At 33.4% G+C, this 24,642-nt stretch overlaps 1 protein-coding gene and 1 long non-coding RNA gene across 2 annotated transcripts; one reads left to right on the top strand and one right to left on the bottom strand.

Moving 5' to 3' along the window:
• On the top strand, window positions 1-1,779 carry LOC111375246 (F-box protein CPR30-like). Its single transcript, XM_022998049.1, has 2 exons — window positions 1-1,269; window positions 1,483-1,779. Exons 1-2 carry the CDS (start codon window positions 110-112, stop codon window positions 1,520-1,522), a joined length of 1,200 nt encoding a protein of 399 aa, XP_022853817.1. The 5' UTR covers window positions 1-109; the 3' UTR covers window positions 1,523-1,779.
• Window positions 1,780-16,614: 14,835 nt separating this feature from the next.
• Window positions 16,615-19,436, bottom strand: LOC111375245. Its single transcript, XR_002699283.1, has 2 exons — window positions 18,849-19,436; window positions 16,615-18,137 (listed from the first exon to the last, which is right to left on the bottom strand). It is a non-coding gene; the product is annotated as an uncharacterized LOC111375245 (long non-coding RNA).
• Between the last annotated feature and the right edge of the window lie 5,206 nt (window positions 19,437-24,642).

The following is a 24,642-nucleotide window of genomic DNA, read 5'->3' as shown; positions in this document are numbered from 1 at the left end:
GGTAATCCAATGCAGTTTCCCAGTGCGTTTGGGTCTCCTCTATACTTGTCCTACAGCAAAATCCATTCAATTTCCATCTAACAAAACCCTAATCCCGTAATCCTTCAACATGGGAAAACTACCACGAGAGATCATAGCGGAGATTCTTTCTTGGATGCGTGTCAAATTCCTCTTGCGTTTCAGGTGCGTTTCGAAGCCATGGTGCTCTATAATAGACAGTAAAGATTTCGTAAAATTGCATTTGAATCACGCCGGGAAAACTAGTTCCAATTGTAGTCTCATTCTTGACGGCTTGGATGATCATTTTTGCTTAAGTTTAGATTCATTGAACCGCATAGACATTGGATCTTTTCCAATTGAGAATCACATCATTTTAAACTCATGCAATGGATTAGTGCTTCTGGTTTCTGACAAGCCTTTATTGTGGAATCCTTCAACGAGGAAAGTTAAGAAATTACCTTTTACACCCGTAGAATGTCCAAAGGGAACAGAGGCGTACATACGTGAAGCATTTGGTTTTGGGTATGATTCTAAAAACGATGACTATAAGGTTGTCAGGGTGGTCGAAGTTCGGGATGCCAATGGCAGGTACTTGTTTTCAGAAACTAAGGTTTATAGCTTGAAATCAAATTTGTGGACAAGAGTTGAGGATTTTCCCTACATTCTGCCTAATAATAAAAGAGTATGGGGTGTTCATGTCAATGGTGCTTTGCACACAGTTGTTCAAAAATGTCCACACTATGGCTCTAGTCAATCTATTATAGCATTTGATGTTGGCACCTCAGAGCTCTATGAGGTACCAGAAATGGACCTGACTGGTGAAAATATCGGCATATCTTCAGTTGAGGCAATGGGCGGCTGTCTCACTGCTCTTGTCCCTAAAAAGATGAATACAAGCGAGATCTGGGTGATGAAAGAATATGGAGTGAAGGAGTCTTGGACTAAATTGCTGTCCTTCGTTCCACCAGTCCCTGAGCTTTACATGGGTTTGTGCCCTTTAGCTTATTCAGAAAGTGGTGATAAGGTTCTCTTGGATTATGATGGTAGATGCCTTATTTGGTACGACTTGAGAAGACAGAAAGCTAGTAAGATTAAGTCTATTCGTGGTTATCGTCAATCTCTTTATGCTCTGGATTCTCTTGGTCCCCCATTTCATGCTGAGCTTTGTGTCGGAAGCCTTGTATCGCTTTATAGCTCCAGTGAAACTGATTTGACTGAAAAACAAAAAGGACAAGAGAAAAACAAAGAAAAGAAGATTGCAAAGAAGAGGTAATGCCAAATAACTATTAATCTAGTATGTATCTTTACTGTTTGTTGGTTCCATCATTATTTCGTTGAAGTGTTAGTATGTGGTGTATGAATTGGATTTTCTTACTTGCTTGTCCAACAAATCTAGCTATAGAGTTATTATATGTTTTAGATGGAAGATAACATGTTCATCTTTAACCTAATAGTTTAACCAGTGATCATGTTTCTCTTCAGGGATGATTTTCTCTCAGCTGGATTCAAACTGACCCTCTGAACCAATAACATGTGGAGGTCGGTGTAGAAAAGCGGCAGATTCATTTCTTCTGCCAAGAAATTTTTGGTTACTAGAAAACTAGTCCTTTCTCCGAGTCAAGTGATGTGTTTTTTATTTTTTATTTTTTCAGTTAGTAGAATGATATGTTTGGTGAGATTAGAAACACTATCTATCTGTTAAGTTATGTTGATGGGAACGGTCAAACAAAACTGGCTTCACTTTTCTCAACAGGATATTGCTAATTAGAGTGGCTCAAAGGCTAACTGTCTCAATATGCATTCAAGGACACTTATCTTTTTCATATATCTGTGGCAACTGTTAGCTCCAAAAACACCTTCTGTAATTTGTCTTGCTTCTATGTTGTGATGGCAATGTGGTTTTTATCTGCCCCCATACCCCTTGATCTGAAAATGCAATTGCATCCTCTTGTGTCTGAAATCATTTTGTGACGAGAGAGAGTTTGAATGTAATGCACAAATTACTGAAATTAATACTATGCTTGAATTGTTGAAATTCCTAGTCATGTTTTTGTTTCCTCCGTCGTGATTTTTAAGGGAGGTCTAAGCTCATTGTAGAATTCAGGCTTCCTTCTCTGAACCGTGTCTCCAGCTTCATCTGACTGTTGCTTTTGGCTTAGTTAGGAACATTAACATAGAAAAATGCTGTGCCCTCATTAGCTATCAACTGCCTTTAAGAGCATGTCTTACGATTGGGAAAAACCAATTTACTGTGTAGGCAGACTAGGATAACAGGATCTTGCAGCCATTAGAACAAGTTTTCATAAGACCAGTTGAGATTTTCCTTCTCCTATTTTGTTTCCAATGTCTAGCAAATTGTTGATCACAACCAATGTCTTGTCGTGGCTCCATGTTAATAAAATTTATTTCTGCCCTCTTCATACAATCTTCCCATTTTATTTTATGCTCTAATGTGATGCACAAAATATAGCATCCCAAACTAATTTTTTAGTGGTCGCTTACGATAATGCTACATGCATGGGCAAGAAAAGGGAGTAAGGACACTGACATGTCTAGGTAACATGATTGTGAAGTCTGCTGGTAGGGGAACCCTTAAACTAATAATGATGGAATTCAAATTTCACAAGTTGCCCAACCAAAATTAACACACAATATTACCATGTAAATGAACTTCTTGGTTCTGTTCACGTCAAAGCAAATCTGAAATGCAGAATTGGATTTTTTTTCCTCGAACGAAACGGTTTCTAGCATTTTGAATTCCAAGAATTTCTTTCATTTCATTATTTGAAAATTTTCCAATTTTCTGCTTATAATTTATCTAGGACATGTTGCGTAGAAAACACCAAACCATGACAGTATCTCTATTATACCATCATCTTCAACTCCAAAACTTCGAGAAAGTCATTCAGTCTTTTGAGTCCCTTGGTTCCAACAATGGCAGCATACTTCTTGGACCTCTGCTTGGATGATGAGAATGTACTTTGATCCTGCAAGTAAAGCCTTGACAACATGCTGAAATTTCAAGGTGGCCTTATGCTGCTTGTCGTGTTCATCAATGGCAAACTGGCCATTTTCTTTTTATCTACTATTTTGATTCCAGAAACACCATCTTTCTGGCTGATATCACTCCATCCACCAAATGCAATGGTGGTGCCAATAAGAACCGAGCCAACCAAGGACAACTGGATTATGACAAGGAAGAGATTTGATTTAAGACCCATCTTAGAGTTGAATGTTAATTTGAGGAATGGAAGAGTGTTTGATGATTTTTAGTAGTTTGTTTTGATATTTATAGATATAATGGACATTACGAGTTGCCTTTGATTAGATTGTAGAAATCCCACTTCAAGAGATCTCTTAAGACGCATAGATGAATTGTCGAGATCTTATTTCTTCTTTCTGGTCAGTTGTATGGGTGAGATCAGATTTATCTGGCAAGTTCACCAATGTATTAATATTTCTTTTATCTGGTTCTTGATCATTTTATTTTTTTTATTTTTTAATTTTTTTGCTGTCACCTGTTTTTATTTGGTTTTTTTTGTTAAAGAACATGTTGCAATGCATCATGATAGCATTACCAGAGCTTCCTCTCACTTTGCTCGATCCCATCTATGACCCAAGTTAGGATCCCAATTATGAGAAAATAAAATTCATTGAGATAAATATGGATTCAATAATTGTGAAATTCCTGCAGGTCGCAACATTTTCAAACCCAGTATGTTTGTTGATTCTTTCTGTTTATCAATACAGCTCGTATGCAGTAGTTCCACTGATACAAAAAATAAAAACCAAATAATTAAAGAACAAGAAAATATAAGAAAAATATGAAAATAATAAATCACACAACAAACAAGATTTTTGTGGAAGAATAGGAGAATCTCTTATACCAAGAAACTAAAATTGTATTTACAAGATTTAATTCTCTCAGTTTAAATTTAAACGATTCTCTCAAGTTGCTAACATGTATAACAATGATCTTATGTTATGTTGAGTTTACGAAGAGCTTACACCTTGTGGATTATTTATAGGAGTCAAATCTTGAAGTTATGGATAAAGTAGTCTTTAATTCAAAATACCTTATCCAAATCAAACTCTCAATGCATCATGAAATTTGATCACATATCTATCTAGACTTTTAAACTAATATTATCTAGTCCTCCTTCATGAACTATAATTCCAAATCACATGGAATTTGTGTCACAACGTAACAAACTCCAATTTGACATAAATTCCAAAACAATAAATTAAGTTTTCACTCTTCAAGTCATTTTCCAACTCTTCCACCATGTCTTTTTTCTAGCACACCATACCCCTGCCGAACATGCTCAGCAATTGTAAACTAACTCTAAGCTCTGCTTACCAATAGAACTACATTGCGTGCCAACTTTACTTGAATCATCCCGTTCACCTCCAGCGCCAATCAAGTCAATAAAACTGCTCGAATCACCATGAGCATTTCCAACCTCACTTAAATTGTCAAATCTGCTCAAATCACCATGAGCAACATGATCTCCAATATCATAACTAACTCCACCAGAGCTGCTAGAAGACTAATATTATTGTTTGAATCACCACGAACAAATCGATCACAATAGACTCCACCTGACTCACCACTTATCAAACCATAAGCTGCATCTACATCCACAGTGACCGGCTAACATTGTAACACATATAACAAGGACTTTCTCTGCCCTCTTAACACAATTTTGGTACCTTACTAACTTTCAAAACTCTACTTCCACTAGTATAATTTTACCATTTTGAATCTAGAATACTCGTATATATTACATTCCTATTTATTCCTAGAACATGTCAAACCTGACCAAGTTTCCTAAACATCCCATCAAACATCTTGATTCTGACATTACAATCTCAGCTATTTTACAAGGTTCATTATTTTCCATCATCATGGAACCCTCGTAATTGTTTCATATGAAGAAGACCATTCCTGATTTGGATAATTATGAAAAGTGCAAGTTGAGTTAAAAATCCAATCATCGTCAGGTTTCGAGTCACTATCAGTAATTGCCAAAAGATCTCCATTACTGCAATCTTCTTCTACAAGAGTGGCATCATCATAATCTCCTGGTTGTTCCTTTTGATCTATAGTAGCAAACTTGTTTTGCTACTTGTAGCAATCCCTCTTCATGTGCCTCTTATTGTTGCAATACCAACAAACTATATCATTGTTGTTATCCTTGACTTTGTCCCTTTCATGACCATGTCTTCCTCTCATGAATATCTTGACCCTTTGCCTAGGCCTCAAATCAAACGACCGGATACTTCATCTTCTCCTTGAAATAAAACACATCATACATCGTCAATAGTAAGAGTATTTCGACTAAAGAGAATGGTATATCTAAAAGTCATATATGAAGGCGGCAATGACCATAACAATATCAGCCGTAAATCCTCTTCATCATACTTAACCTCCATGGTCTCCAAGTTAACGGCTATTTCTTTGAACACCGATAGATGATCTTCCAAAGATTCACCTTCCATCAAGTAATGAGAATACAACCGCTGCTTCAAGTGTAACTTACTTGTTAAGCTTTTTTATCATACAAAGTTGTTCCAATTTTAATCACAACAAACGGCACTTTTCTCTTTTTCCACGTCATAATGAATTTGAATAGAAAGATGAAGATGCATTCGTGATAGGACTTTTTGATTTGCCATAAAGAGAATCTCCTGTTGCAATGCGAAAGTGCTATATCTAATTTCATATTTGTCATCCTCAAAACAATTGACCCTTCAACCTCTCTTTAATATTTAATTTGGATATTACAAGAAATAGCCGAAAACCTTCAACTCTAATACAACTTGTTATAATTTGGATTGGATCTGGAACCACTTTGTTGAAAGCGGAGCAGCTCTGATATTAATTTATTGAGAATTCGGCCAAATAGTTAAAGAATGAGAAAATATAGACAATATGAAAATAATAAATCAGACAACAAATAAGATTTTTGTAGAAGAAGGAGAGAATTTATTATAGCAAAAAACTAAATTTGTCTTTATAGGATTTAATTCTCTCAATCTAAGTTTAAACAATTATCTTAGGTTTCTAATGTATAGAACAATGATCTAATTGTTATGTTAAACCTATGAAGAGCCTACACCTTGTGGAGTCTTTATGGAAGCCAAATCTTGGAGTTATAGATGAAATAGAGTTCTTAATCGCAAAGTCCTTATCGAAATCAAACTCTCAATGCATGACGAAATTTGATGCCTTATATATCCAGACTTCTAAACCAAAATTATCTAGGCTTCTTCCATGAACTATAATCCCAAATTACGTAGAATTTGAGTTACAACCTAATAGTGTTCGTCGACGGCAAACGGGCCAATTTCCACAACCTTAAGGTCTTTTCGTCCAATATTTTCAAATCTAGCAAAACCACCCTTTAGGGCACCAAATGCAATGGCTGTTGTGATGGCGACGATGGTAATAAAAATTGAGGCAATCAAGGAAGATCAATGAGGAAAAGGATGAGATTAGATTTAATAACCATCTTAATTAGATATAAAAGTTGATTTTGAGGAATGCAAGAATGTTAGATAAATTGTTTATAATGTGGAAATTGTGGTAATTTTATTTCGTTTCAAGTTTTGGTAAGTCAATCTACCTACCACGACCTATTATTTTCTTACTCCTATCAAATCTATCAATATTTCCACTTTAATTTAACTTTTAAATTTTTTGTTGACGAAAAATGTTTCCATGTCATCAAACTGTTTGTTAATTCTTTACGTGTTATCAGTTTACGCGGAAATGTACTTTGCACCATTTTCTCGATAAACGAGTATCACATTCTTCCAGATTTATTATTTTAGAACGTAACAGTAGCGTGACCTATCAAGTTGGTCCTTAAATTATTGATGGTGTAGAAAATGTGTTCCCTACCTATTTCCGGGTAGTTTAGGCCCCAGTTTTTAATTAATTTTAAAATAAAATGAAAAGAACGAGTAACAAAAATCGAGGCAGTGCCTACACAAAATGTTCAATTAGTCAACTTTAATTTAAATGCTAATCAATGTGAGCTTTTATTGATAAGAAATTGTTTAATAATTTATTTAATTATAAGTTTTTTTTTTACACTTATTAAGATATTTAATTAATTTCACAATCTCTTATTATTTTTAAAATTATTGTCATATTAGTAAAGGTATTCAGTGTATGTAATCTTTGAATAATTGTTTATAGTTTTACAAATAAATGAAAAAATATTTCTTAGCAAAATGGAGCATATGTAATTTAAATTAAATAACATATTAGGTTCTGAATTCTGATGCATGGTTTTTATATCTAGGATAGGTTCTTCAATATTCCATTTTGTTTGTCTATTTTCTAAAGTAAAAAAGCAATACAGAAATAAGGTGGAGAGAATCTGGAAAAGAAATTTTCGGTATCCGTTCGAGATTTGTCTGCTTTTAATAAAAAGAAAATCCATTATTCATGGGGAAATGAATCAAGTTCTTCACCTTTACATTTTACGGTTGTACTATATAAAAATTAATGGGATACTTTTAAAATTAGCTTGGTCATCTCATTCAATTTTCACTTTGACTTTTGAACATTTGAATATTTTCACAATGACCTCTTGATTGTTAAAAAACAAAGATACCCTTAAGTATATTGTACAATTACAAGATATTGGCTATGTTTTGAGTCACATTTTTTCAAAAAATACATTCTTAACCAGTGATTTGATATCATTTCAACCACACATTTTTCAATAAAATAATATTACACACAAATTCGAAACTTTTCTTTATTTTTTAATCAAACATTTTCTATCAAGACAATATTCCAATAATGCATTATTAAAAATATAATGTGGCTCAAACAAGGGCATTGTTTTGTTTAAAAGACGTTATTAGTTAAAAAGTGAAAACCAAACATTTTTTACTTAAACTTTCAAAATTTGATAATTTTTCTTATCTTTTGTTCTAACACAAATAAAATTTCTCTCATATCTCATTCGTTTCAATCTCAAAATCTCAGTAATTTATTGAATGCTGAACAAAGAAATATTTTTCTATATCAATCACTGCAAACCTGTAAGTATATTTACGTATGTATAATTTCGTTTTTATTAGATTAATACACGTTTTAATCGATAAATCTTATTTCAACATAGTTAATACTTGTAGAAAAAATTTACCAGATCTATAATTTTTTTAAGCATAAACAAGAAAAAAATTATTAGCATTTTGAGATCGGCCAGCGTAACAGCCGATCATTACGATCGACGGTAACAGCCGACTGTTACTATCGGCTAGGGCTGTAAAACTTTTTTTCGAAATAAATTTTGTTCAGTGGTTTGAGCCAAATTTCTGACTATTTTTTCATATAATTAAAAATTTTGTTTCGAGATGCAAGTATAGTTGTAATCATGGTTTGTTACTTTGATAATTTCGAATTGAATGAAAATGGTCGATTGGAATGAAAATGGAGGAGTGATATACTAGGTGGTATTTCAATTTCCGTAATAGAGAGTACATCATAAGCTGAAAATGTACCATAATTTACGAAACAAGTTCAATGTCAATACCTCTCAGTACGATATGGAACTGAGATTTCTATTCAACGGGCATTTATCCATTTCAATTCCACTTAAGAAGGTTACTTCTGATGCTGAAGTGGATTATCTATTAGAATTGAACCAAATGGACACAACTCCAGCTACTCATTGCATGACTTTAGTGAGGAAAGATGTTATCGAAGGTGTACACGAAAATTTGAATGGAGCAGATAGCAATGTCAATGATTTTTTAGATGCAATGAAGATAGCTCGTAAGGATGATGTGGTAATTCTTGAGACAGTTGTTCATTATCGTGATCTCACAATTCATGACAATGATAATGAAAATGAATTTACAGATGAGGATTCGATTACTTTATCCTGTCAAAGACATGAGCGAGGTGAGAGCTTAGGAGATGGATCAAGTGGTACATCGTCTAATTCTTTGCTTGTGAATCTGATGATAAGGATTTGCATGTCGAACAACTGTTTGAAAAAAAAAAGATTTGTAGGAAACTGTGCACTAATGACATTAAAATACAATTTTGAGTTCAATGTAAAGAAATCAAACAAATCTGTGTCAACCACAGTTGTCGTTGGAACTTGTGAGCGACTAAGATGGATATGAATGAGTTATTTGTGGTTTACAAGTATACACGGGAACATACTTACGAAGTGAAAATTTGTTGAAATGATCACAAGCAAGCTCGAGCATGGTTTATTGATTGACAAACAATGTATTAGTATTAGGACCCACAGACGATCTATAGACCTTCAAACCTTATTAACAACATTAGCCGAGAGTACGGAATTATCATAAGCTACTAAAAAGCTTGGAAGACCAAAGAATGCGCGTTGGAGGATTTAATGGGCTCGACCAAGGAAAGCTATGCTAAATTACCATGTATTGCCATAACTTGGGGAAAACTAATCTTGGCTTGACATTTTTTATTGAGACGGAGGGCGAGAATTGCTTTAAGTTTTTCTTCATAACTCTTCGACAATGCATTCAAGGATTTCGAAATGTAATGCGACCTGTAATTCTTGTCGATGGTATTAACTCTAAAAGCTAGATACCAAGGCAAGTGCACGAATGTGATAGCCCCGGCTCAAGAGTACAAACTCTTCAAGGCTACAGAGATTACGAGACTGTTGAATGTGGAACCAGTGGAAGTGTTGCGCTTCTACGTGAAATGTGCACATAATACGTCATACATGGTGGGCTTGAGTGATAACACATGCACTTGCAATCGATTTCAGTTAGAGAGTTTTTCATGTGAACATGTAGTCGCAGTAGCTATGTATCGAGGTTTTGCAGTTAGAACATTATGCTCTCCTTATTACACAGTCGATTCTTGAAGAGCAGCTTATATTGAGACTATATTTCGTTTACCGAATGAAGTTGAGTGGGAAGTTCCTGACCATATTATCCCACTTAATACATTGTTGCCACCAGAAGTTGAATCGCGTGGTCCTGAATATCCACGTACGTCTAGAATACCATCTGTCGGAAGTTTCCTCGACCGCGTAGATGCCGAGTAATAGTGCATACTCCTCAATTTTGTACAACTCAAATTTTCCTAAATGACAATTAGATCGGTGTGTAATGATGTCGATGTTAAATGAAATGTATTTACATCTATTCATAATTAGATAAGCAATTATTTCATAATTACAAAAAATTCAATGTATAATATTTACTTAAATTTTACAATATTTACAATTATTGCATAATTATTAAAAAAAATAACAGTACAATGTTTACATGAATTTAACAATATTTATAATTATTTCATAATTAAAAAAATAATTCAATATACACTATTTACATATCACAATTAAATTCGTATAAATTGCATGCTAACTTATTCCTCCAAATCTGTATCCACAATTGGTTTATTTCATCAACATTATATGTTATACTCAAAAATTTAATGTACTTTTTGACGAACATGCTGCAGTCGCCCTACAACAAAAAAAGAAAAAGAAATATAGAAAAAAGGAAAAATGACCCAAAAAAAAAGAACAAAAAAGGAAAAAATAACTAAAGTTGAGTAATTAAAATTAAAATTAAATATTATTTAATTAAAATTGAAAAAAATTATGCTTTATCATAAAATGAAAACACTTAAAAAGATTTTTAAATCGAACAACAAATTATATTTATAATATGAAGAAAAACTAAATTTTAAAACAATTTTCAAAAAAATTATAATAAAAACAAAACAAAAAGAAAAAGAAAGGAAAGAAAAAAAATGAAAAAAAAAGAAAAAAGAAAGGAAAAGGAATAAAAAAAGGCTCATTTACACCTAAAAAAAAGAAGAAGAAAGATATAAAATAAAAATAAAAATAAATAAATAAATGAGTCGATCAGTTGAGCCGATTGTTAAATCAACAATAGGTTCTCACCGACTGCTCATCGGAAATGGTGATTTCTCGTCATTTTCGATGAGCTCACTTCACATATTTCAATAAAATTCAATTTAAATCCCTAAAGGAGTACACCTAAAGGAACTATTCCTGTTTTAGTCAAATTCAAGACCCGTTCGGTACAATCAAGAAAGGCTAGCCTGCTTGTTTTTGTTTGTTAAATCCATGGTTTTGCAACATGGGTCTGCCTAAATAATATCTTATAAACACTTATAAATATATACATAACAATTTAATACACAAATTCAGAAAACAAATAAAATGAAAAATCAATATCTTAAACCCAAAAATTAACCTTGTGTTGAAGATAATGAACGAGTTTTGTGGTGGTCGGTGTTGGGTAGACTATGAAGACGTGGGGCTCAACCGGATCCCGACTGTATACGTGTGATTTTATTTTTTTATTTTTTTGCCTTTTTCCTCTCTTTTCTTTGATTGTAGAAAAGGGGGTATTTATGAGAAATGGTATATAAAAATCTATTTTAACTTTTATCTTCTTTTTTTTTAAATGGTCAAAGGTCATCGTGGAAATATGGTTGGGTCAAATGGCCATTTTCATGTATTTCCTCGAAAATAATTGCCTACAGTAAATTTTAGAACTGTAAAATGAAGAAAGTAGAATTAATCGATTAATCGAATATCGTGACAGTATGATATCTTAAAGTAAAATTGCTCGTCATTAACCGTTGTGACCTTTGTGGTATTCCCATCATACAATGATCGAACAAACCACTTATAGAGCAACCACGAAGGTCGCAACAGTTAATGACGATTTTAAAACTCTCGATGTACTCCAAAAAATACATATAAATATAACCCTCGAGTATGAAAAATTATGGAATATGAAAATGATTATTTCGTTTTTTTTTAAAATAGATATTATTTTAGATAGCTAGATATATATAACTGTCTCCATCATGATTCAGAAATATTTGCAATTTTTAATAGGTTATTTAAAAACGGTCATATTATACTAGCTTATTTGACTTATTAAATAAATTCGAAAATAATTAAAATAAATAAATAAAATTATTTCGATCAAAGAAGCCCAAAAAGTTCTTAATTATCACTTGAGATGTGAACCATACCCTCGACCTCGACCTTCCATACAAATGTCACACTTTTCACCAATTGGGTACTTTATCTAATTTAGTTATTTCTTTCACACAATATATTTATTGTATAAATATCTAACAATCCCCACATGAAAGAAATAAAATAAATATAAATATTATTCTGTAGTACAATAGAAATCACTCATGCTTAGTTGTCTATCGACTTGAGCCATGACTTTATATATTTTTATCGAGTTTGCTAAATGTAAAGTGAATTATGTCTTGAGCTCTGCAATTATAGTTATAAACTGAGACAATATTACAATAGAACCCACCCATGACTTCTAAAACAATCATCGAGTTATTGCGGTTGTGTTCATTTTGGTCATGAACTTTCACAGTTTCTTTGAGTGTTCTAGAGAATTAGCCTCTACTCTCATAGAAAGCGGCCCCACTTCCACACTCAAATATTGCTTCTATTAAAGGTGCACTGTATCTAAACACCCTACTAAATATCAATTATTAAAAGCATAAGAGCATTAGCTCATTTTCTGATCGATATAATCGGCACTACGCATTATAGGGAGGAGTTTGGAATAAATCCAATGTAGTACCCCCACGGACCACTCCAATAACTTTATTGTCTCATTGAACCTTGTCCATGGGATCTTCGATCGCAAAGTTGGATTTCCATTATAGGTGATTTAGTTTGTAATAGGCTTTAGTCCATTCCCTTTGATGTTTTTTAAACTAGCTCTCTAGCTAATCTTTTAATTAATGGGTTAGCAATTTTATCCTTAACTTCACCTAATCAATAGCTATATTCATCCTCAAGCAGTTGATGCAAAATATTGTGCTTTTTATGAATATGTCTAGACTTTCCATTGTAGGATGAATTATAAGCTCTTTAAATAACTACTCGACTGTCACAAAGGATAAAAAATAGCTAGAAATAGTTTAGACCACAAAAGAACGTGCATGAGAAAATTCTTTAACCATTCAACCTCCTCACTTGTCTTATCTAAATCTATGAACTCAGATTTCATAGTAGATCTCACAATGCAAGTTTGCTTAGTCGATTTCCAAGATACAGTACCATCTCATAAGGTAAATACATATTAATTCTTAGATTTATTTTCATTGGTATCGAAAATCTAATTAGCATCACTATATTCCTCAATTAGAGCAGGTAATTTGGTATAATGTATTCCCCGTCAATAATTTATCTCAAATACCTTAAGATGCGAATAAGAGCATTCCAATGTTCACTGTTAAGATTACTAGTATACCTGCTAAATCTATTGACCGCATATCTTGTACGGTTCATGAGATACATCTGATCACACTAGCATATTTTAAAGCAAAAACACTAAGACCTAAATGTTTTCTAAAATACCGACTTGCGTCATAAGGTGTTTTAGTAGGAATACAAATGTATTAGTTAAACTTCTTAGGCACTTTCTCTACATAATGAGATTGGGTCAAAATAATTCGTCCCGCGTGTTTTACTATTTTAATTTCTAGAATAATATTAACAAGACCCAAACCTTTCATTTTGAAATTCTTTTTCAGAAATTGTTGGGTCTTATTAACCATATCTAAGCTAGTTCCATTATCAGCATATCATCAACTCAAGCAAATTATCAAACCAAAATTATTTTCAAATTTGCTATATATGTATTTATCTGCTTCATTTATTACATAACCACTAGATGTCAAAACTATATCAACTTTTCATACCATTACTCAGGAGCTTGTTTAAGGTCACAAAGGAATTTTTTAAGTCTGCATAATTTATCATCAAATTCTTCTACAACAAATTCATCAGGTTGGTCCATATAAATCTCATCTTCGAAACCTTCATTTAAAAATACAGTTTTAATATCCATTTAATGTATAATAAGAACATATAATGAAGCAATCATAATTAACATCCTAATAGAGGTAATTCTAGTAACAGGTGAATAAATATTAAAGAAGTCTACTCCTTTATGTTTATAGCCTTTACCTACAGGTCTTGCTTTAAACTGATCAATCAAACCATTATGTTTAAGCTTCTTCTTACAATCATCTACATCCAATTGTCTTACATTATTGAGGTAAGTTTACTAACTTCCAGGTATTATTAGATATAATGGAATCTTATTCACTATTTATAGCTTCCTTCCAAAATAAAAATTACGGTAAAGACGTAACTTCACTAAAAGTATTAGGATTATCCTCAATTAGGTAGGTTAGAAAGTCGGGATAGAATGAAGTAGTAGTCATAGGTCTTTTTCTTCTCCTAATTTTAGCTTCTTCTAATTCATTAGGCCCTTCTCTAACTCTAGAAGGAATACTAATAGAGTTAGTTAGTCCTTCAGATTTTTCTTTAACATGAAATTTGTTTTAAAAAAATTCAGGATCTTTAGTTTCAAAAATTGTGTTCTTATCAATCAAATTACTTTGGAGTTTATGATTAAAAATCCATAGGCATTACTGCAAAGAGCATAACCTATAAAAGCATAAGCAACAGTTTTCAGACCAAATTTAATTCTCTTAGGTACTGGAATAGAATGTTTAGCTAAAATACCCCCAACCTTTAAGATATTTAACCCCGGTTTGGCCCCCATTCTGACCCCATTTTTTCCATAATAGTAGTGAAATCTGTGGGTTTCAGAGGTGTGCAATTAATGCATTCTGACAATTAGTTTCCTGCAAGTTTCTGGGCAGCATTTATTTCCAATTGACCCACTTTCCAAATTTCAATTACTGCCCTTGAAGATGAGTGAAAATGTGCTTGGAGGTACGTGGTTTTCGACAATTAATACGTACACACACTCACACAAATTTGATATTTGACAAGTTAAATAAACGGAACACGATTAATTTTCATAAACGAAAACATAGAAAATTAACGGGTTACGGACAACGATTACCGACACTTTGAATCAACAACATAATAAAACGTATGTCCCACGAATAACGAAATGATGGGAAACAAAAGTATAATTTCTCCCCCGTGTTCAACTACTAACGTAATGCCTGTGTCATGTAATCACATAGTTGTTGCCATGGCATGTTCTCCTCGCCTATGACATCCATCTCGGCTACAATTTCATCTTGTTCATCGAGAAGGTCGATCTCAACCTCGTCGTCATCCATTTCTTCCGCTCTTCGGAAACCCTCATCGAGCCGATCGTTTCTCTGAATGAAGTTATGAATTTCCATTGAGGCCACTACCACAGAAGTCTGCGCTACAAGTTGGCATCCGATCTAGAATCTTCCAACGCTGTTTCCAAACACCGAATGCCCGCTCAATAACGTTTCGACAGGAAAAGTGATGGAAATTAAATCGCTCTCGTGAACCTTGAGTCAACGAGGTAATATTTCTCATTTATGGGTTGTGGAAAATTTACTTCCGGACTATGTACGGCTTGGGCCAATATGCAACTGTCGTTCATGTTCCCCATTGTTCTTGGTAGGACAAACGTAAAACATAGGTTGAATTGCATGCCGCTAGGACATTCTGTGTCGGAATAGCATTTCTTCCAATAAAATTTCTCCGTGCTGTCTCGGCAATACAACTCTGACATGCGTACCGTCAATTGCACTAATGCATTCCTGCAATATCAAACATTCACAGACAACCATTTTGTTGTTCGAAAAACCATTAATGAAATTGGGAAAAGAAGAGTTTACTATTGGATGCGAGTATCGCACTTGGAATATAGGATAGCGCTCCGGGTTCAGCTGATGGTGGGCCACACCTTTGTTGTACAACGGATCAAATTTTATCATGGTAACATAGAAAGCTAAGTACACACGCAGCACCGTCTTAAAATGGTGCGTTATGGTCTATAATGAGTGACGAAACAGTGTTTGCACTTGTTGATATCCTTTACCATGTGCAAGATGCACAAGAACATTCCCACCTGTTCGTATATGTCGATATTCGCGCCGCTCGATATGCCATACTGGTCACGTAGAATGTGCGTAAAGTACATGAACATGGGTGGATACATCTTAAATTCTTGAAAGCACGTTCGTGGATACACATGCATATTCTACAGCATGAAAATATGGCCAGCGCATAGTTGAGAATAGATATCGACGAGCTCCGTTTGGTGCCAAGTACTCGCGAACTATATGCTCCGCAACTCGACAATATTCGAGCCACGCCGTAATGTTCTCCTGCAGCTGTTGCATCATGTCTTCTTCGGCACTCCACTTGTCGTTGGACAACGACTCAATGTCACAATCTGTTTCGAACCGGAGAAGACCACTGGGTCATTCGACAATCTCTTTGGGCAACGTCGACGTGAATTAATGACTCTATAGACGTAGAATACTGTTTGCAAGCGGTAATGGCTACAACCTACTGGAGGCGTGAGAAGGTGTTTGTATATTGCAAATAGCTTGGATCTTCTCAACAATTGTATCCACTTGCATTTGATATTTATAGAGTGCTCAATGTACTTGTGATGGCATTCCCAAAATTAATGTTTTAATTTTTTCAAATCAGTTTTCATTTCTAAAAAGAGAAAATTCATTGCAAGTTGCAGGAAATATATTCTCTGCCAATTATAAAGTTGTCTACCCATTTATGCTGTGCAATCACATGTAAAAAGAATATAATAATACAATATGGTACATATAATAGTGAAAGTACAAATCACTCCAAGGCAACAGGTTCACATGCGACACAGAAAATTTTTAACTTCTAAAGTCAGTTACAGCTAAATCTCACAAGTAAAATGCACAAAAAAAAGGTGCAGGGAAAAAAATGAATCGGAAAGTGCACAACAGCATAAGTCGAATGCCAAGCAATCACCCCTTTCACTCACATGATATATTGTCTCGCTCGAAACAGTACTCCACAAACTTGAAGCACAGAATTGGTGTCTTCGCAGCACAGTACGAATTTTGATCATCTTAGTCGCTGAGAAACTACATGGCGAACAAGTGGAGCATATCACCCTTCTTCACATAACCCAACGAGAGCAATTCGTCGACACACTCGTTGACCGACATTCCTCTGTTACGATGTGATCTCGCAATGGAGGCCAGATCTGTTCTGACGCTAACCATCTACTCAAGTGATGTCGACACGTCTCCAGCACTGTACCGTTTCTTATATCATCTGTCTCTCCATTGTTTTCCTTTCCATTTGTCACCATTTTGCCTCCCGGATATGTTCATCAAAGAGTTTCCTCTGTCCTCGTTTGGACTGCCACTAGAATCGGTTCCCTCTGTGTTGATTGGTAACTTGTCGCCGACGTCTTCTCGATCACTATCTGTACTTAGGTCAAAGCCACGTTGCGACAGCTTTGTTGGGGACAACGCGTACTTCGTTGCGTCTTAGGTGTCCCCGAACAGCTTTCCACAAGTGTCATAAATCTCGTTGCAATCAATGTGCTTATACTTCGCATACTTTGGCTTATCTTGTTTCCAAATGAAAATGAAAACATAACGAATAATGAAACACGATATTAGAACGGAAAAGGATACGAATAAACAAATGCATGAACTAGAAGGAAACACTCAAATGCATGCAGTTAACGACAATTAACCAATGCATTAACAAGAGCAAATGAACCTCTATGTTGATCTAGATCATGTGGATGAACTAGTGTCACATACTAAGCGTCACAGTATGAAATTAGCATTATTAAGAAATTCTATTTGTATATCAATCATGCTCACACACAACTTTAATAAGATAGACACAGCATGATAGTACATGGAAGTTATAATGGAAATAATGCACCTTGATTTTGGCGTCCCACCAATGCTCCGGAGCAACGATTGTACCGGTGCTCGAGTGGTACTCAATTCCTGTACATTGCAGCAGCTCGAACAGGTGTTTGTGTTGCTCCCGCAGTTCACTCCAGTAGTTCTTCATCTAGGATATAGTCCAGTTCTTTCCAGCTTTCTTGTTGAAAATTTTTGTGATATGCAGCCATCCCTTTGTTGAAAAGCATTTGCCTCATCGGTGGCCTTTTGCGATCACGGTTTCGCATGTTGAAATGAAGACCTTGGACTCCAAGGATTTCCATTTGGCTGACTTTTGCACCGTTGGCTACGGGTCTTGCTGGTCGGATGCAGCACAATGCATCGGGTGGGCACTGCCACTAGTGCCGAGCTGTAAGAGAAAATTGTAATTTGTAAAGCAGCGAAGGTGTAACAAAAGTAAATTAACTGGATGTATTAAAGAGGCAGGGAGGAAAGAAGCCTATTGTCAAGTATTTAGGGCTCCCATCTTGAAAGCTTTTTAAGGGACTTCCACATTTTTTTATTAGTTCACCATTTGGCGAGAGGGCAAAAGGGGCACAGTATGATCCTCGGTCAAATTGCATTTTGCAATATCACGTAGAAGCATAATGGGAACAGGCAGCAAACAAGAAATATAAAAACCAAAAAATGAGCTTTACTAAATTGCGGACGAAATACACACTTGCTATGAACATAAACTAACCCATCAATTTTGTATAAACACAGAGTCTGAGCAATTTGTAATAAATGTGAATGAATAGGAAAATAAAGTTTCAAAATTAGCTACCCTTCAAACATTCATTTCGGGTCACATGTTCAACACCTACAATTTACTATTGGGGGAGAACTGGAAAGAAGCCAATTGCAATTGCATTGACATGTGACGTTGCCCGGAAGAAACATTACATTCTTAATCTATGGAAACGGTTTACTCATGAATTGGAGACAAAATATAAGGAGAAAAGTATAAAAAATTTGTGAGTATATTCTAGTTAATAATTTTACTTATTTAATAAACGCCCAATAACTTTTTCATTGAGCTACAGATGAACATTTCTAAGGAAGAGTGTATAATGGTTACCAAGTCTTCGGGAAAACAGTTCCTCTGCTAGCCGAAGTTATCCATTGTGAGGAGCGGATTTGTGATGGAAGTTCGATGTTCAGAAGGCCCTGAAACTAAATCAAGGTCGAACCTTGCTGTACAACGAGCTGTGGCAGTTGTGGTGGTCAAATGGAAGAACAATTACCTAATGGTTGTTGAAGAGCCTAGTTACCGTCGGTAGGAGCCTGGAGCAGATGTTGGTAAGGTGCTCCGATGGATGTTGGCCGGAAATGGTAGGCGGAGAGATCCGGGTGCAAGGAACACGAACCACACGATCTCGTATGGGGCTACCTTACCTTCAACCGACGAATATTGGACAACGAATCTTGGGTGGTCGGAACGATGTGACTTGAAAATCTCATCAACAGAGAGATCCGATTGCGGGAGAAGCAAGGGCGCCGTTCGGGTCGATTGGGAAATCAGAAGGTAGGGCTGGAAATTCTAAGGGAAATATGAGGACAGCAATTGCTAAACGAGGGCAAAAATGGGAGAACATAACTCAATGGCATTGTCTAAATTCGCAATTTGGCAGAGTACTTTGGTGCCAGGCTTGTGCTGTCTTGTCAACACTTTAGAAAAATGAGTTTTAGTCCAAAAAAATCTAATTAAAATGAGCACCAAATAGGGGCTTATATGAATGTGTTCTATACTTCCACGTTTCATGAGGGGACTCATTACTTTTCTTATTGAAAATTCTATTAATAATATAAATAGGCGGTAAGAAGGGTTTCTCCTCACATGTTAAAAAGGTAATCTAGAAGAGTTTAGCATTGAAATGACTATATCCTTAATAATTCTATTGTTTTCTTTTAGCTACGTCATTTGATTGAGGAGAATAAGGTGAAAAGGTCTCATGAATAATACTATTATCAATACAGAAATTTGTCAAAGTCACTAATATATTCTCTTATTCTATCAAATGTTGAAATTTTAATGATTTTGTCGAGATAATTCTTTACTTGAATTTTTTATGAAACAAATTTTGAATAACTTTCATCCTCACTATTAAGAAGATAAATATAACAATATCGAGAATAATCATCAATGAAAGTTAAAAAATATTTATTTCTACCACGTGTAATATATCCTTTTAAATCACATAAATTAGAATGTGGTAAACTTAAAATTGAAGTAGCTCTATCAGCTTTATAAAATTGTTTTCTAGCATATTTAGATTCAATACAAGTTTAACATTTCGTATTTGGAAAATTATCAGTTTTTGGAATGCTGTTCAAACTCATTAATTTTTTTTTAATAGAGATATGTTAACGTGTCAAAGTTTAACATGCTACAAATCATAAGAATTAAGCAAATAAATAGAAAAAATTAGATGCGGTATTATTAATCACATAAACATTGAGTTTGTACAGACTCTCATCTGTATACCCTTTTCCAACAAAAGAACCACCTTTTTAGATAATACAATTTGATCACTCTTAAATACAATCACAAATCTTGTTTTGATTAAGTACATTTAGATACTTGTTCAACAATCACGAATAGTTTTAGCTCTCAAGCGTATTCCAAAAAATATATATAAATATAAAACTTGAGTATGAAAAATTACAGAATATGAAAATAATAATTTCATTTTTAAGTAATTTTTTAAAAATCAGATATGAGTTGATATAGTCAGAATATATGTAATTGCCTACGCCATGATTCAGAAATATTTGCAATTTTTAATGGATTGTTGATAATGAGATGTTTAAAAACGGTCATATTATACTTGTTAGTTTGACTCATTAAATAAATTTGAAAATGATTTAAATTAAAAAAATTAGTTTAATCAAGAAGTCCAGGAATCAAAGACTTTTTAGTTTTTCACGTGGAATATGAACAGAACCCCTGACCTCCTAGATAAATTTCATACTTTTCAACGATTAGGCACTTCATCTAATTTAGTTATTTTTTTACACAATATATTTATTGTATAAATATCTAACATTCTCCCAACTTACAGATTCGTTTATCAACAGTCATGTGGATAGATTTGATTGGGTTAAAATCTCATTAATCAAATATAAAAAATAAAATAAAAATACTTGTTGTACACCATTATTTACATAATTTTTTACAGATTGATGAGATGTTAAAAAGAAATTGAATTATTTTTATTTTTATTTTTGATGAGATTTTGACCAATCAAATCTTGTAACATCATATGTTGGTAAACAAATTTATAAATTGTGATGAACGTGTAGCACAATTGAAAAAAAAAAAAAAAAAAAACTCTCCACTTTCTTTTGACACAGCATCAATCTGTAATATATTATGTAAATGATAATATACAACAAGTATTTTTCTACATTTTATCTTTCAATATTTTGGTAAAGAGTAATGCTATTCGTAGTTAAGACTGTCAATAGTCGCCTTATGTGATATACACTTGACAATTTGGTATTTGATACGTAGATATGGTAGTGATTTTTTGAATTATACATCAAATGAAAAACTGTCAAGTGTATGTCATATATGACGACTGCCGAAAGTTTTAACTGCGAATAGCACTATTCTTTGGGAAATTATTTGCACCTTTTCCCCACTCTGTCTTTTTCACTTCTTCAAACAAAATTAAAGGAAAAATCTGTACCATATAAACATATTACCTCTAGCAAGTTGGACTATCTGTCCAACATTTTAATTACTCTAAAGGTTCACATTTTTTTTACTATTATTACACTTAAATCCTCTACTTTCTTTCTCATCGTATTCTTATTCCCAATTTTTCACTAAATAGCACGAGTTATCTCCAGTGGCGATTATCATCCAAAACCTCTGTTAACATGCTTAAAAATAGGAGAATAGACTTGTTAATTAGTGGAATATCAAAAATTAGTGGAAAAATATATTTGTGTAGAAACTATATTAGGAGAATAGACTTGTTAATTAGTGAAATATCGAAAATTAGTATACGATAAGAAAGTTGAAAATATAAGTGTAATATAATTAAAATTTAGTATAATTATAAGAAATTACAATGTCACCCTCTTTAGAACTGCAAATTAGTTATTAACAATAGAAGTACGTTCAAATCATTGTTAAATTATTACGTAACTTGTGAAAGTTAAAACTTTTCCCTATCCATATAAATTTAAAGTGAATAATTTTTTTTAGGAATATAACATGACTATTTTATGGAACGAGTATTAAAAAGTCGAAGATTACTTGCTCATTTTTTAAAGTTCGAGACCTTAGCTTATTTTTGACACACGACCAAGGTGCAAATTTCCCTATTAAACTTATCCATCAACTGATGCTGACTAATAACAACCGTGAAGAAAAGGTTACATAGAAAATATAAAAAAATGTTATCAATAAAGAAATGGATTGTGTTGTATGTAGCTCACCGCTTGTATAACGATTTACCAACAATTAATATATCAAAATTTCATTGAGCCCTTGTTTGGCCGCATTATAATGAGATTTTTGAAAATAATGTATTTTAAAATATTAATTTTTTGGAGAATATATAGTTAAAAAAAGAATTTTTTTATTTAAGTGTAATATTATTTTATTGAAAATGTGTGATTAAAAAAAATAATATATATAATAATTATTATTATTATTTTAATGAGGGCAAACGGGAGCTGAATCAAATTCTCATTAATCAAATTAAAAATGGAAGGAACATGCTACAGTACCATCATATGTTGGTAAACAAATTTATAAATTGTGATGAACGTGTAGCACAATTGAAAAAAAAAAAAAAAAAACTCTCCACTTTCTTTTGACACAGCATCAATCTGTAATATATTATGTAAATGATAATATACAACAAGTATTTTTCTACATTTTATCTTTCAATATTTTGGTAAAGAGTAATGCTATTCATAGTTAAGACTGTCAATAGTCGCCTTATGTGATATACACTTGACAATTTGGTATTTGATACGTAGATATGGTAGTGATTTTTTGAATTATACATCAAATGAAAAACTGTCAAGTGTACGTCATATATGACAACTGTCGATAGTTTTAACTGCGAATAGCACTATTCTTTGGGAAATTATTTGCACCTTTTCCCCACTGTCTTTTTCACTTCTTCAAACAAAATTAAAGGAAAAATCTGTACCATATAAACATATTACCTCTAGCAAGTTGGACTATCTGTCCAACATTTTAATTACTCTAAAGGTTCACATTTTTTTACTATTATTACACTTAAATCCTCTACTTTCTTTCTCATCGTATTCTTATTCCCAATTTTTCACTAAATAGCACGAGTTATCTCCAGTGACAATTATCATCCAAAACTTCTGTTAACATGCTTAAAAATAGGAGAATAGACTTGTTAATTAGTGGAATATCAAAAATTAGTGGAAAAATATATTTGTGTAGAAACTATATTAGGAGAATAGACTTGTTAATTAGTGAAATATCGAAAATTAGTATACGATAAGAAAGTTGAAAATATAAGTGTAATATAATTAAAATTTAGTATAATTATAAGAAATTACAATGTCACCCTCTTTAGAACTGCAAATTAGTTATTAACAATAGAAGTACGTTCAAATCATTGTTAAATTATTACGTAACTTGTGAAAGTTAAAACTTTTCCCTATCCATATAAATTTAAAGTGAATAATTTTTTTTAGGAATATAACATGACTATTTTATGGAACGAGTATTAAAAAGTCGAAGATTACTTGCTCATTTTTTAAAGTTCGAGACCTTAGCTTATTTTTGACACACGACCAAGGTGCAAATTTCCCTATTAAACTTATCCATCAACTGATGCTGACTAATAACAACCGTGAAGAAAAGGTTACATAGAAAATATAAAAAAATGTTATCAATAAAGAAATGGATTGTGTTGTATGTAGCTCACCGCTTGTATAACGATTTACCAACAATTAATATATCAAAATTTCATTGAGCCCTTGTTTGGCCGCATTATAATGTGATTTTTGAAAATAATGTATTTTAAAATATTAATTTTTTGGAGAATATATAGTTAAAAAAAGAATTTTTTTATTTAAGTGTAATATTATTTTATTGAAAATGTGTGATTAAAAAAAATAATATATATATATATATATATATATTATTATTTTAATGAGGGCAAACGGGAGCTGAATCAAATTCTCATTAATCAAATTAAAAATGGAAGGAACATGCTACAGTACCAGAAGTCCTAACAGGAGAGATGATCGAACAGCACAAAAATGGGGAAGTCAGCATTTTTATATTCAAGCGGGACCCACGGTCGGTCAGCCCTTCTGGCGATTTTCTTCTGACAATTCAGCATTATTTAGAGTTCTGCTTCTGAGCCAGGCTCAGAAACAGGGTAAAAAACAGGGGGCTGAGGTGATGCATACATTTTTTTTTCTAGATCCGACGGCCGAGGTGGAAACACCTCGGCACCCTTTTTTTGGCCTGGACAATCAGCATTTTCGCATTATTTAAGAAGGAACATGCTACAGCACCAGAAATCTGTTTCCACCTCGGCACCCTGTTTTTTGGCCTGGACAATCAGCATTTTCGTATTATTTAAGAAGGAACATGCTACAGCACCAGAAGTCCTAACAGAAGGGATGACCGAACAACACAAAAACAGGGAAGTCAGCATTTTTATATTCAAGCGGGACCCACGGTCGGTCAGTCCTTCTGGCGATTTTCTTCTGACAGTTCAGCATTATTTAAGAAGGAAAAATATCACGACGTCACCTTTGTACTAAATTGGAGAAAACGCGGTTTGTACTGAATCGAAAAAAAAAAAATAATAATAATAATAATAATAAAACGCGTTTTACAAACCAAATAAATGAAA

The sequence above is a fragment of the Olea europaea genome, unplaced genomic scaffold (genome assembly GCF_002742605.1).
Source record: "Olea europaea var. sylvestris unplaced genomic scaffold, O_europaea_v1 scaffold1352, whole genome shotgun sequence".
Lineage (NCBI taxonomy): Eukaryota > Viridiplantae > Streptophyta > Magnoliopsida > Lamiales > Oleaceae > Olea > Olea europaea.
This window is presented reverse-complemented; position numbering and strand designations above follow the sequence as displayed.

Coding starts and splice junctions, on each gene's coding strand:
- LOC111375246 (XM_022998049.1), top strand. CDS start 110: ATGGGAAAACTACCACGAGAGATCATAGCGGAGATTCTTTCTTGGATG. Junction 1,270..1,482: donor AAGAAGATTGCAAAGAAGAG/GTAATGCCAAAT, acceptor GTTTCTCTTCAG/GGATGATTTTCTCTCAGCTG.